The sequence below is a fragment of the Balaenoptera acutorostrata genome, chromosome 17 (assembly GCF_949987535.1).
Source record: "Balaenoptera acutorostrata chromosome 17, mBalAcu1.1, whole genome shotgun sequence".
NCBI lineage: Eukaryota > Metazoa > Chordata > Mammalia > Artiodactyla > Balaenopteridae > Balaenoptera > Balaenoptera acutorostrata.
In genome coordinates, this window is record NC_080080.1 from 37208365 (window position 1) to 37223184 (window position 14820).

Genomic DNA, 14820 nt, shown 5'->3' on the forward strand with positions numbered 1-14820 from the left:
TAATTGGTAAGCCATTAGCCAGACTCATCAAGAAAAGGAGGGAGAGGACTCAAATCAATAAAATTAGAAATGAAAAAGGAGAAGTTACAACAGACACTGCAGAAATACAAAGCATCCTAAGAGACTACTGCAAGCAACTCTATGCCAATAAAATGGAGAACCTGGAAGAAATGGACACATTCTTAGAAAGGTATAAACTTCCAAGACTGAACCAGGAAGAAACAGAAAATATGAACAGACCAATCACAAGTAATGAAATTGAAACTGTGATTAAAAATCTTCCACAAACAAAAGTCCAGGACCAGATGGTTTCACAGGTGGATTGTGTCAAACATTTAGAGAAGAGCTAACACCCATCTTTCTCAAACTCTTCCAAAAAATTGTGGAGGAAGGAACACTCCCAAACTCATTTTATGAGGCCACCATCACTCTGATATCAAAACCAGACAAAGATACTACAAAAAAAGAAAATTACAGACCAATATCACGGATGAATGTAGATGCAAAAATCCTTAACAAAATACTAGCAAACAGAATTCAACAACACATTAATAGGATTATACACCATGATCAAGTGGGATTTATCCCAGGGATGCATGGATTCTTCAATATAAGCAAATCAATCAATGTGATACACCATATTAACAAATTGATTAAAAATGTGACACATCATATTAACAAACTGAAAAACCATATGATCATCTCAATAGATGCAGAAAAAGCTTTTGACAAAATTCAACACCCATTTATGATAAAAACTCTCCAGAAAGTGGGCATAGAGGGAACCTACCTCAACATAATAAAGGTCATATACGACAAACCCACAGCAAACATCATTCTCAATGGTGAAAAACTGAAAGCATTTCCTCTAAGATCAGGAACAAGACAAGGTTGTCCACTCTCACCACTATTATTCAACACAGTTTTGGAAGTCCTAGCCATGGCAATCAGAGAAGAAAAAGAAAAAAGGGAATACAAATGGGAAAAGAAGAAGTAAAACTGTCACTGTTTGCAGATGACATGATACTATACATAGAGAATCCTAAAGATGCCACCAGAAAACTACTAGAGCTAATCAATGAATCTGGTACAGTTGCAGGATACAAAATTAATGCACAGAAATGTCTTGCATTCCTATACACTAATGATGAAAAATCTGAAAGAGAAATTAAGGAAACAGTCCCATTTACCATTGCAACAAAAAGAATAAAATACCTAGGAATAAACCTACGTAGGGAGACAAAAGACCTGTATGCAGAAAACTATAAGACACTGATGAAAGAAATTAAAGATGATACCAACAGATGGAGAGATATACCATGTTCTTGGATTGGAAGAATCAATATTGTGAAAATGACTGTACTCCCCAAAGCAATCTACAGATTCAATGCAATCCCTATCAAATTACCAATGGCATTTTTTATGGAACTAGAATAAAAAATCTTAAAATTTGTATGGAGACACAAAAGACCCCGAATAGCGAAAGCAGTCGTGAGGGAAAAAAACGGAGCTGGCGGAATCAGACCCCCTGACTTCAGACTATACTACAAAGCTACAGGAATCAAGACAATATGGTACTGGCACAAAAACAGAAACACAGATCAATGGAACAAGATAGAAAGCCCACACACCTATGGTCAACTAATCTATGACAAAGGAGGCAAGGATATACAATGGAGAAAAGACAGTCTCTTCAATAAGTGGTGCCGGGAAAACTGGACAGCTACATGTAAAAGAATGAAATTAGAACACTCTCTAACACTATACACAAAAATAAACTCAAAATATATTAGAGACCTAAATGTAAGACCAGACAATTGAAAACTCTTAGAGGAAAACATAGGAAGAACATTCTTTGACATAAATCACAGCAAGATCTTTTTTGATCCACCTCCTAGAGTAATGGAAATAAAAACAAAAATAAACAAATGGGACCTAATGAAACTTCAAAGCTTTTGCACAGCAAAGGAAACCATAAACAAGACGAAAAGAAAACCTGCAAAATAGGAGAAAATATTTGCAAACGAATCAACGGACAAAGGATTAATCTCCAAAATATATGAACAGCTCATGCAGCTCGATATTAAAAAAACAAACAACCCAATCCAAAAATGGGCAGAAGACCTAAATAGACATTTCTCCAAAGAGGACATATAGATGGGCAAGAAGCACATGAAAAGCTGCTCAACATCACTAATTATTAGAGAAATGCAAACCAAAACTACAATGAGGTATCACCTCACTCCAGTTGGAATGGGCATCATCAGAAAATCTAGAAACAACAAATGCTGGAGAGGGTGTGGAGAAAAGGGAACCCTCTTGCACTGTTGGTGGGAATGTAAATTGATACAGCCACTCTGGAGAACAGTATGGAGGTTCCTTCAAAAACTAAAAATAGAATTACCATATGATCCAGCTATCTCACTACTGGGCATATGCCCAGAGAAAACCATAATTCAAAAAGACACATGTACCCCAATGTTCATTGCAGCACTATTTCCAATAGCCAGGTCATGGAAGCAACCTAAATGTCCATCGATAGACGAATGGATAAAGAAGATGTGGTACGTATATACAATGGAATACTACTCAGCCATAAAAAGGAATGAAATTGGGTCATTTGTTGAGACGTGGATGGATCTAGAGAGTGTCATACAGAGTGAAGTAAGTCAGAAAGAGAAAAACAAATATCGTATATTAACGCATATATGTGGAACCTAGAAAAATGGTATAGATGAACTGGTTTGCAGGTCAGAAATTGAGACACCGATGTAGAGAACACACGTATGGACACCAAGGGGGGGAAGCTGCAGGGGGCAGGGGGTGTGGTGTGATGAATTGGGCGATTGGGATTGACATGTATACACTGATATGTATAAAACTGATGACTAATAAGAACTTGCTGTATAAAAAAATAAAATTGAAAATTATAAAAAAAAAAGAAAAGAAAAGAAAAGTGAGGAATTCACCTATATCTGTTAGGCAAAATGTGTGATAAGCCCTTGGTATGACTTTCCTAGTCCTGAGAGATCTTTTAAAAGTTCAGTATGAGACTCCTTATAAAAATTTCACACACACACACAAAAAGTCTATATCATCATAGTTATATAAATCATCAGGCCAAGTTTATTGAGACCAGACTTATTATGCAAACAAACTACTCTTAGTTTGGTTATATCTGGTAAAAATGAGGGTAATTTTAGAGAGAAAAATATTATGTTTCAGTGAATATTAAATTCCGGTTTTGTTAATGGGGGGTCTATATTTATTAAGACTTATCTCCCAGGTAGTTCCTTGCTGTCATGCTATAGTAATGTAAAGTTTAATTCAAGGACACTCTAAGTTTGTTTCTGAAGTTTATCTCAGTAATCTATCTTTGAATGAAGATCAGATGCCCCAGGACCTGGTACCAGGAGATTATGCATGCTGGAACAGACATAATTTAAAGACTATCTCCAACCTGGATGGAAGGACACTTATCAGGTACTCTTAACTAGCTCATGCACAGTGAAACTGAAGGGAATGACTCCTGGATTAATTTCCACTCACAAAGGGCCCTTGCAGTGGACTGGCCTATGGAGAGTGTGGCTGACCTTAAAATCACCTTAAAACAATGCTCAAACAAAAGAGAAACTACACTCATACCAGGATGAGAAGAAGACGACATCAGAAGTAGACAGCTTGCCCAAGATCCTGGACCTGACTCGTATGATCATTTATAATGTTTTCTTGACTTCTTGGACCCTTGCATATGAATCAAATGTTTTCCTATCATGGGCACGATCCTATGCTAGTTTTAAAAATCAATCCAGTTGTTGGGTTTGTGGCCAGTTACCTGTGTCTAGTACTTCTGGGTTACCTTGGTAACTACTACTAGGCTCAAACTGGTTGGCTCTTAGGAAATTTATTCTAGAAGAGAGAAATTATAGTCCTATTTAGGCCACTATTAATATTACTAGGTGGGATCCCCTCACCTAGCCAATTAATGATCCTACTCTGACTCTGGCCATAAATTTGTCTTTGTTACTCAGGCTCAATCATAGCAACAAGCAAAATTTCAGTCAAGGAATAAGACCTCCCACAATTATGGGATAGATTTATGTAGTTAACACCAGGCCATGGTCATTTAAGTTTAAAGGCTCCTCTATGTTGGGAACAATAAAATCAGAGTAAGGATAATCAGTCTAGTAACACTAGGAAACTGGGCGGGGTGCCTTATGGACAGTGCCAATATATAATTTACCTTAAAGATAAGGATTGGTACAGAACAGACTAAGTCAGACAACCTGGGATATACTGGGCCACACCTAATGGAAGCTAGCTTAATTCTTACTTATGACTTCTCTAATACTGCTAGCTATGTTATTTGTATTTCACCTGTTTTACAAAATTGTTGTTTCTTACATTACCAAATGTGTGACTGAGACTGTCATAAAATGATGATATACGGTTCCATGTAAGATCAATGATGGTAACAGTGTAAGATCAATGATGGTAACAGTGTAACTCTAGATATGGGAAGAAGCAACAAGGGAATATTTTCCTGGACTGTAACAGACTAGTAAGACAGGTGGTCCAGAGATTTTTTGGCTACTCCTAAGGCCTAGTCCAGTAAAAGCACATTGAGTAGCCTATCAGAAAACTCTTTGCCAGGCCTGGGAATGACCATTCCTAGCACCATGGAATGAAATGGTCATGAAATGCCCCCCAAACCATGGTCAAATTTATGACCATGAAGGGGCCCTGCTGACTGGAAATTGGCACTTGCCATTGTCACTTGCTGTCTGCCTCTACAAAGATTAAATCATGAGCCACTGCAGCTGCTGACCTTCAACACCCCCTGAAGGAGTTCAGAGTGGAGATCAGGAATGAGGCAGTCTCTGCTCTGGGAAAAACTGGCAGAACAGGCCTTCAGATAGTTAGATATTTTCAGGAGAAGATTTTTTGAGCTGAAATTCTTGCATCTTCTCATACCTAGAGAAACACTAACATCATTAATGGTGACATCTGCTTTGGCTATTAAGGAGAATATTACAATTAAAAGTCAAAATGGAAAAAAAACAACAACAAAAAACAAACTACCAATGGCATTTTTCACAGAACTAGAACAAAAAATTTCACAATTTGTATAGCAACACAAAAGACCCCGAATAGCCAAAGCAGTCTTGAGAAAGAAAAACAGAGCTGGAGGAATCAGGCTCCTGGACTTCAGACTATACTACAAAGCTATAGTAATCAAGGCAGTATGGTACTGGCACAAAAACAGAAATATAGATCAATGGAACAGGATAGAAAGCCCAGAGATAAACCCACACACACATGGTCACCTTATTTTTGATAAAGGAGGCAATAAAATACAATGGAAAAAAGACAGCCTCTTCAATAAGTGGTGCTGGGAAAACTGGAGAGCTACATGTAAAAGAATGAAATTAGAACACTCCCTAACACCATACACAAAAGTAAACTCAAAATGGATTAAAGACCTAAATGTAAGGCCAGACACTATAAAACTCTTAGAGGAAAACATAGGCAGAACACCTGACATAAATCACAGCAAGATCCTTTTTGATCCACCTCCTAGAGAAATTGCAATAAAAACAAAAGTAAACAAATGGGACCTAATGAAACTTAAAGCTTTTGCACAGCAATGAAAACCATAAACAAGACGAAATGACAACCCTCAGAATGGGAGAAAATATTTGCAAACGAAGTAACTGACAAAGGATTAACTTTCAAAATATACAAGCAGCTCATGCAGCTCAATATCAAAAAAACAAACAACCCAATCCAAAAATGGGCAGAAGACCTAAATAGACATTTCTCCAAAGAAGATATACAGATTGCCAACAAACACATGAAAAGATGCTCAACATCACTAATCATTAGAGAAATGCAAATCAAAACTACAATGAGGTATCACCTCACACCAGTCAAAATGGCCATCATCAAAAAATCTACAAATAATAAATGCTGGAGAGCATGTGGAGAAAAGGGAACCCTCTTGCACTGCTGGTGGGAATGTAAATTGATACAGCCACTATGGAGAACAGTATGGAGGTTCCTTAAAAAACTAAAAATGGAACTACCATACGACCCAGCAATCCCACTACTGGGCATATACCCTGCAAAAACCATAATTCAAAAAGAGTCATGTACCACAATGTTCACTGCAGCTCTATTTACAATAGCCAGGACATGGAAGCAACCTAAGTGTCCATCGACAGATGAATGGATAAAGAAGATGTGGCACATATATACAATGGAATATTACTCAGCCATAAAAAAGGAACGAAATTGAGTTATTTGTAGTGAAGTGGATGGACCTAGAGTGTGTCATACAAAGTGAAGTAAGTCAGAAAGAGAAACACAAATACCGTATGCTAACACATATATATGGAATCTAAAAAAAAAATGGTTTTGACAAACCTAGGGGCAGGACTGGAATAAAGACGCAGATGTAGAGAATGGACTTGAGGACATGGGGAGGGGGAAGGGTAAGCTGTGACGAAGTGAGAGAGTGACATGGACATATATATATGCTACCAAATGTAAAACAGATAGCTAGTGGGAAGCAGCTGCATAGCACAGGGAGATCAGCTCAGTGCTTTGTGCCCACCTAGAGGGGTAGGTTAGGGAGGTTGGGAGGGAGATGCAAGAGGGAGGTGATATGGGGATATATGTTTATGTATAGGTGATTCACTTTGTTATATAGCAGAAATTAACACACCATTGTAAAGCAATTATACTCCAATAAAGATGTTAAAAAAAAAAAAGGACACATTCAAATTCTATCCAAATAGAAAATATCAAGAAATAAGTTGGATACCCTCACACATTCAATACTTGGCTGCAAATCAAATGCATAAAAGGTTGCAATGTAAGGTTATATACCATGTTAGCAATCAGACATCATAATAGCTAACAACCTGTTGTTAGGAAATGGTTCTTATATTACTGCTGATGACACTGCTTGAGACAGGCTGACTACTTTGTAATTAGAAAAGTCTACACATAGAAAAAAGTTTATTGACTCAGCAATTCCAAACATGTCCACACAAAACTTGTACACAAATGTTCACAGCAGCATGATTCATAATAGCTAAAAGTGGAAAGAATCTAAACATCCATCAATTGCTGAATGGATAAATAAAATGAGGTATATCCATACAATGGAGTATTATTTGGTCATAAAAAGGAATAAAGCAGTGGCACCTGCAAAAACATGAATGAACCTTGAAAACATGATGCTAAGTGAAAGAAGCCATTCACAAAAGACCACATTTCATATGATTCCATTTACATGAAATGTCCAGAAGAGTCAAATATGTAGAGACAGAAAATAGTTAGTGGTTGCCTAGTTCTGGAGAGGGAATTGGAGGATAATGGGGAGTGAATGCTAATGGATAAAGGGTTTTGGAGGTGGCTGTGTGAAAATGTTTTAAAATGGATTGTTGTGATGACCACACGACTCTGTGAATATAGTAAAAAACCACTGAATCGTATTCCTTAATTAGGTGAACTGTATGGTTTGTGAATTATATCTCAATAAAGCTGTTAAAAAAGTTTAGTAAAACAGCAATCTGACAATACCCTTTTCTCACCACACCAAGATTTAAAATTTAATGAAACAGTTCAAACAATAAACAAAGGCTAGTTTAAAACTTATGGGAAAAATGGGGCCAATGCCAACAGACCTGCAGCAGACCTCCTCTTAAATCAATGGATATTTTTGGTACGGACTGTTCTGGGCCTGGATTGCCACTGTGTTTACACCATTTAGCTTCCAGACTGGCAGTAGCACAACATGGTCCTATCAGAATCCGACTTCTTTCTTTGAGACTTGTTTTAAGGAGAAAATCATTTACGCTGAGTAGAAATGATGATCCAAGAATTACACCTGGGGGGAAAAAAAAAAAAGAAGGGATGGAGCGGGGTATATGTTATAATTCTTCCTTGTCAAAGAAAAAGTATGTTTGGGCAAGAACTATCTGCATTTTTTAAGAGTATTAACTCATCCTTTGTCAGAGTTTTCTTTTCAGTTGGCTTTTCCCCACAGTTTCATGCCATTTATATAGAATTCTAGTTATGAAGCAGGTATACCTCACTCACATTCCTAACAAAGCAATATTTGCCAAAACGTTATGACTTTTTCCATGTGTGAGCATTTTAAGTTTTATGAGTAGAGACATTTTCATTAAATTGTGCAAGTTTTTCAAACACTACATTTAAGAATGAGAACAGCTGCTTCATTTGTCTATTGTTAACATGATGGGAGAGGGCAATTTTCTGTGATTTCTTGTAGTAACAGAGTACAGTATATTACTTTGTGAGACACTCAAGTTTTTGACTGGCCCATGTTAAAATTCAAAACAATCAAAATATATAACATGTGTTTTCTAAAAATTTTAGTTTAATCCAAACTTCACACATCATAACCACTTGAAGTTTACAAAGTCTTAAAAACAGATAGTGGCAGGTTAGATTTATGAGAAAAACTATATGCTATAGTTCAAAGTAAATATACCCAGAAAAGGAATACACTTTAAAATGTAGCTTTTCTTTTGAACTTAAACTCGAAGTGTAGATCAAAACCTTTTCATAAAACCAATGGCACACTTTAAGATATTTCGATGCAAAGTTAGAGTGGTGGGTTAACTTTCCCCTAAGGAGCTCATATTCTGAATTGTCATTGTGAATATTGAATTTCACCAGACCACGTATGTAATGCCCATGGCTTATTTTTCTAATGATATTTGATCCTTAAAAGAGATGAAAGAGGGAGTCAAGATGCCGTAGTAGGAGGATGCGGAATTCCTGTCTCCTCACAACTAGGGTACCTACCAGGTACTGGTGGGGGATCACGGACACCTAAGGGGAGGGGAGGAACCCCCAGCGACTGGGTAGTACACGGGGTGCGGGGGGAGTGAAGGGGGAGGAGAAGTGGAGGCGGGGTGGGACTGGCGCCCCTGAGGGGCTGCTGGGGGAGAGGAAGGGATCCCACACCGGAAGTGGGAAATTGGGGAACCACTGGGAGGGCAGAGGATCAAAAGGCAGCATGGCCAGGTTTCCCCTACCTACTTGGACCCCTAGGAACTGCTGAGATCCCGGGGCCTGATCCACTGCTGACAGAGGCCCCCTCCAGCCACGAGGGTCCTGAGGGAGTGGGAGGGAGGGAAGGGGGAGCAAAAGTAAAGGCAAGACCTCCGGGACCTGCACCCCTGAGAGGTAGCAGGGGGGAGGGGAGGAGTTCCTACATCCAGAGGGACACACCCACAGTTAGGGGTCCAGTGGCCACGGGGGAGATGGTGGGGGGTGGAGGGACATGAAGGAATGGAAGGGAACGGGGCCAGTGCCTTCCCTGTCCACTTAGGCACTGGGAAGCCTCTTGGGCTCCTGGGCCTAATCCTCTGCCCTCAGAGCCTTCCTCTTGCCACGCAGAGCCCAAGCCCCGCCCCTACACCCCACCCAGGGCCCTACCTCTACATTTGGAGACCCCCTCCAATGAGCTGAGCCTAAACCGAACCCAAACACCCTCACTCAGGGCCCTACCTCCAAACTCGGGAACCCCACACTCCAGAGGCCTTCCTTTCCACGTGCTGCCTCCCCCCTTCCACGCAGGTCCTAAGCACAGGCCCCGCCCCACGCTTGAACGTCGCCCCCGCAACCCACCTAGGTTCCGCCCCACCCAAAGCCCCACCCCTGTCTAAGTTCCACCCCCCACCTAAACTCTGCCCCCATAGCCAAGGCTTTTTTTTTTTAACATCTTTATTGGAGTACAATTGCTTTACAATGGTGTGTTAGTTTCTGCTTTATAACAAAGTGAATCAGCTATACATACACATATACCCCCATATCTCCTCCCTCTTGCATCAAAAAATTTCACAATTAGTATGGAAACACAAAAGGCCCCGAATAGCCAAAGCAATCTTGAGAAAGAAAAATGGAGCTGGAGAAATCAGGCTCACTGACTTCAGACTATACTACAAAGCTACAGTAATCAAGACAGTATGGTACTGGCACAAAAACAGAAATACAGATCAATGGAACAGGATAGAAAGCCCAGAGATAAACCCACGCACATATGGTCACTTTATCTTTGATAAAAGAGGCAAGAGTATACAATGGAGGAAAGACTGCCTCTTCAATAAGTGGTGCTGGGAAAACTGGAGAGCTACATGTAAAAGAATGAAATTAGAACACTTCCTAACACCATACACCAAAATAAACTCAAAATGGATTAAAGACCTAAATGTAAGGCCATAGAGGAAAACATAGGCAGAACACTCTATGACATAAATCATGGTAAGATCCTTTTTGACCCACCTCCTAGAGAAATGGAAATAAAAACAAAAATAAACAAATGGGATCTAATGAAACTTAAAAGCTTTTGCACAGCAAAGGAAACCATAAAGAAGACGAAAAGAGAACCTTCAAAATAGGAGAAAATATCTGCAAACGAAACAACTGACAAAGGATTAATCTCCAAAATATACAAGCAGCTCATGCAGCTCAATATCAAAAAAACAAACAACCCAATCCAAAAATGGGCAGAAAACCTAAACAGACATTTCTCCAAAGAAGATATACAGATTGCCAACAAACGCATGAAAAGATGCTCAACATCACTAATCATTAGAGAAATGCAAATCAAAACTACAATGACGTATCACCTCACACCAGTCAAAATGGCCATCATCAAAAAATCTACAAACAATAAATGCTGGAGAGGGTGTGGAGAAAAGGGAACTCTCTTGCACTGTTGGTGGGAATGTAAATTGATACAGCCACTATGGAGAACAGTATGGAGGTTCCTTAAAAAAACTAAAAATAGAACTACCATACGACCCAGCAATCCCACTACTGGGCATATACCCTGAGAAAACTGTAATTCAAAAAGAGACATGTACCACAATGTTCACTGTAGCACTATTTACAATAGCCAGGACATGGAAGCAACCTAAGTGTCCATCAACAGATGAATGGATAAAGAAGATGTGGCACATATATACAATGGAATATTACTCAGCCATAAAAAGAAACGAAATTGAGTTATTTGTAGTGAGGTGGATGGACCTAGAGTCAGTCATACAGAGTGAAGTAAGTCAGAAAGAGAAAAACAAATACCACATGCTAACCCATATATATGGAATCTAAAAAAAAAAAAAAAAGGTTCTGATGAACCTGGGGCAGGACAGGAATAAAGACAAAGATGCAGAGAATGAACTTGAGGACACACGGAGGGGGAAGGGTAAGCTGGGATGAAGTGAGAGAGTGGCATGGACAAATATATACTACCAAATGTAAAATGGATAGCTAGTGGGAAGCAGCTGCATATCACAGGGAGATCAGCTCAGTGCTTTGAGACCACCTAGAGGGGTGGGATAAGGAGGGTGGGAGGGAGACGCAAGAGGGAGGGGATATGGGGATATACGTATGCATATAGCTGATTTACTTTCTTATACAGCAGAAACTAACACAACATTGTAAAGCAATTATACTCCAATAAAGATGTTAACGGGAAAAAAAAAAAGAGATGAAAGATTAAAAAACACCTTAGGCCCACAGCATACACGTTTCAAAGTAGAGTACCCATGTTGGCTTTTCAACTCTGTGGAGACTTGAAAACTGCATACATGTTGTATATTCCTACTGTAGAAATAAGATACACAACTTCTAATCTTCCATAGAGGACAATCACACTCACAAAAGCATTAGGGTTAAGACTCTTGTTAAAAATTATGATGGTGAAAATCAATTTCTTAAATTTGTTCATCAAATATATAGTGGCACTAAGACTTCCACTTCATTTACACAATTTTATTGATTCAGAGTTACACTTTACTTAAAGAAAAAATAGAACGTAAATTAAAAAATTGAAACAGGCCCTCATATACCCAAGAATCAACAATTATTTTTATTAATGGAGCTTAGAACTTAAGTCACAATTTCTGACTTAACTGCATTACATTTCCTAAAATATTTACTTCTCAACAGTAAGTACTTGCTAAATGAAACACACCAACTCATTATTCAAAAATTTGTCATAATGGGAGTATACAAGTATAGGCTTAATTCAGTACAGTCATCTAGCAAATGAGCATTAAGGGAATGTCAGAATTACGATACCTTTTATTCTCAAATACATGCATCTTCGTACTACCCCGCAATGAAATACCCAATTATCTGATGGTAATCTTAATGTGAATGTTCTATTGGTCCCTCACACGAGAAGTGTTTAATATCAAAGCTCTCCTAGGGTTTTTTTAAAATCTTATTTATCATTCTCATCAGGCACCCAGATTGGATAATTTTGGAACCCACTTTGAGTGTTCACTCTTAGATAGGTTTCCAAGACTTACCAATTTCTATATCATTCTACCCAACTCTACTATTTTAAAACATCAAGGAAGAGAGACCTTAGTAATCTAAGTGACTGAAAAGGAAGGCCACACCGCCTTCACCAGTAGATTGTGACCATCCCGGAGGCAAGGACCATCTTATGCAGTATAGGACTAGTCAAAACAATAGTTATTCAGGACATATCCTACTGTACTAAATGACAGTTTAGAATCTTATCCTATTTTCAGCTGTCACAATATATTTCTTAATTGACAGGCAGGAAAGAAAAGTGCTTAAATCTTTGCCATTCTTCATTTTGCATCATTGTATCACAGAATAGTAATGCTGGATGGAAGAGACCTTAGAAGCCATCTTTCCAAGTCCCTTCCTCTAAAAAAAAAAAAAGAAAAAAAAACTAAACCCTTTTTATTTTGAAATAATGTTAGACCTACCTAAAAGTTGCAAAAATATACAGAGTTCTCATGTATCTTTCACCCAGCTATGTAACTATAGTATAAACACTGAAATCAGGAAATTCACTTTGGCATAACACTACTAAGTAATCTACAGATTTTATTTAAATTTTGCCATTTCCCTCACTAATGTCCTTCTTCTGGTCCAGGATGCAATCTAGGATCCCTAGTCTCCTTTAATCAGTGACAGATCCTCTAGCTTTTTTTTAGTCTTTCATGACCTTGAGTCTCTTCAATAGTCCAGGCCAATTATTTTGCAGAATATCTCTCAATTTGGGTTTATCTGATGTTTTCTCATTAGAATGAGGTTATGCATTTTTGGCCAGAATACCAGAGAAGTGATTGATACCCTTCTCAGTGCATCATACTGGGGAAAGTGATATTGATGCTTTACTACTTGCTGGTAATACTAATGTTCATCACATGGCTAAAGTGGTGTCTGCCAGATTTCACCACTGTGAAGTGGTTATTTTTCCATTTGTAAACAGTAAGTATCCTGTGGAGAGATATCTGCAGATTATGCAAATATCCTCTATTACATCAAACTTTTACCCATTAATGTTAGCATCCATTAATGCTTCTTGCCTGCAACAATTATTACTGTGGTGTGTGGTAATGTTAATTTCCTATTTCTCTTACTCTTCTACAATTATTAACTAGTATTCTATAGTAAAAAGAGCTGTCCCTTTAATCTATTTATTAGTTCAATTATTTATTTATACCAGTATGGACTCATGGATATTTATTTTATGGGTCCTAATCTAATACTATCTTTATTTTACTTTGTTGCTTAAATTGAACCAGCTTTGGCCATTGGGAACCCCTTCAAGTTGGTTCCTGTGTCACTGTGATATACCCCCAGAATTTTTTGAGAACTTCTTTACTTTCTGGCCACAAGATGTTTCAGGCTCAGTTGTATTTTTCCCATCCCATCTCTGGCATCAGTCATTTCTCCAGAGCTTTGGTTTCTTTTGCTGAAGAATGGCATCTAGAAACCAAAATCTGGGTGGCAGGTATGCTCATTGCTGCTAGGGTGTCACTGTTTCTAGGGCCTCTCAGTAGAGAGGGCTAAGAAGTATATGTGTGTCTACTGCCCATGTATATACACACATGTATATTTCTGTATCTATCAGTAAATATATTAAAAATCATGAATTCATACTGATACCTCTGGTTCTAATCCAAAACCACAGGATTTGGTTTCTAGCCTATTCCCTTTTCTTATTTGTAATGTCTTCCTACAACAGTGAGAAACCTGCAGAGTACTCCTTCTGATGTGTTGATGTCTGATCATCCCTAAAACATCACTTTGGAGAGAGTGGTCAAAATTAAAGCAAAAGAGCTAAGACAGAAACAAAGGACAACTTTATTAAAGCAAAGGTAATTATCTATCAAAGAAAAGACTATCAAAAGCAAGGGCTGATATTTATCCCTAGAAGTCTCATTAAGAATGGGCTTGACAGCATTTTTTCTGGAGCATACAGAAGAACGAGATTACCTTTCTCACTCTATAGCACTTTTCATTTATACAAAGATATTTGTAAGCATATGATAAAATCTTCTTTGTAGAAGTAACTTAATACATACAGAATTTGAATCTTACTGGGTATTTCTACTGTGCAGCAATGGCCTCAAAATACTGATATTGTACTAAGTTTCTGAGGTTTTGCCTTAAAACTAGAACTGGAATGACAAAATTTGCATCGTGATTCCTTACCGTATATTCCTCAGAAAGTGCTTATCCCTTTTCAAAGAAGAACGTGAGTAGGGTTGGTGGAAGGTTCTTCTTAACTCCCCAAAGTTACACAACTAGAAGTATTGATATTTATTAGCTAGGGTGAGGAGGGATATAATAAAAAATTCTAGACTTGCATTTTTACATAAAAAAAATCAAAATGTTGACAGCTTTTGTGTTACTGTGTATACTGTTAAACACATGAACATTTTCCTACTGTCATACAAATTCTATTCTTTCTTGCTCGGGTAGAGAAAACGAGACACCTAGAAT

The 14820-nt window shown here is 38.2% G+C and overlaps 1 protein-coding gene across 10 annotated transcripts in view; it reads right to left on the reverse strand.

Annotated features, from left to right (window-relative positions):
* Positions 1 to 14820, reverse strand: part of VPS13B (vacuolar protein sorting 13 homolog B) — a 769553-nt gene that overhangs the window by 155736 nt on the left and 598997 nt on the right. For all 10 annotated transcript variants that reach the window (XM_057531718.1, XM_057531717.1, XM_057531723.1 and 7 more), the window contains one exon: positions 7695 to 7897. In XM_057531718.1, the coding sequence (XP_057387701.1) occupies positions 7695 to 7897 (203 nt within the window). The remainder of the gene's footprint in view (positions 1 to 7694; positions 7898 to 14820) is intronic.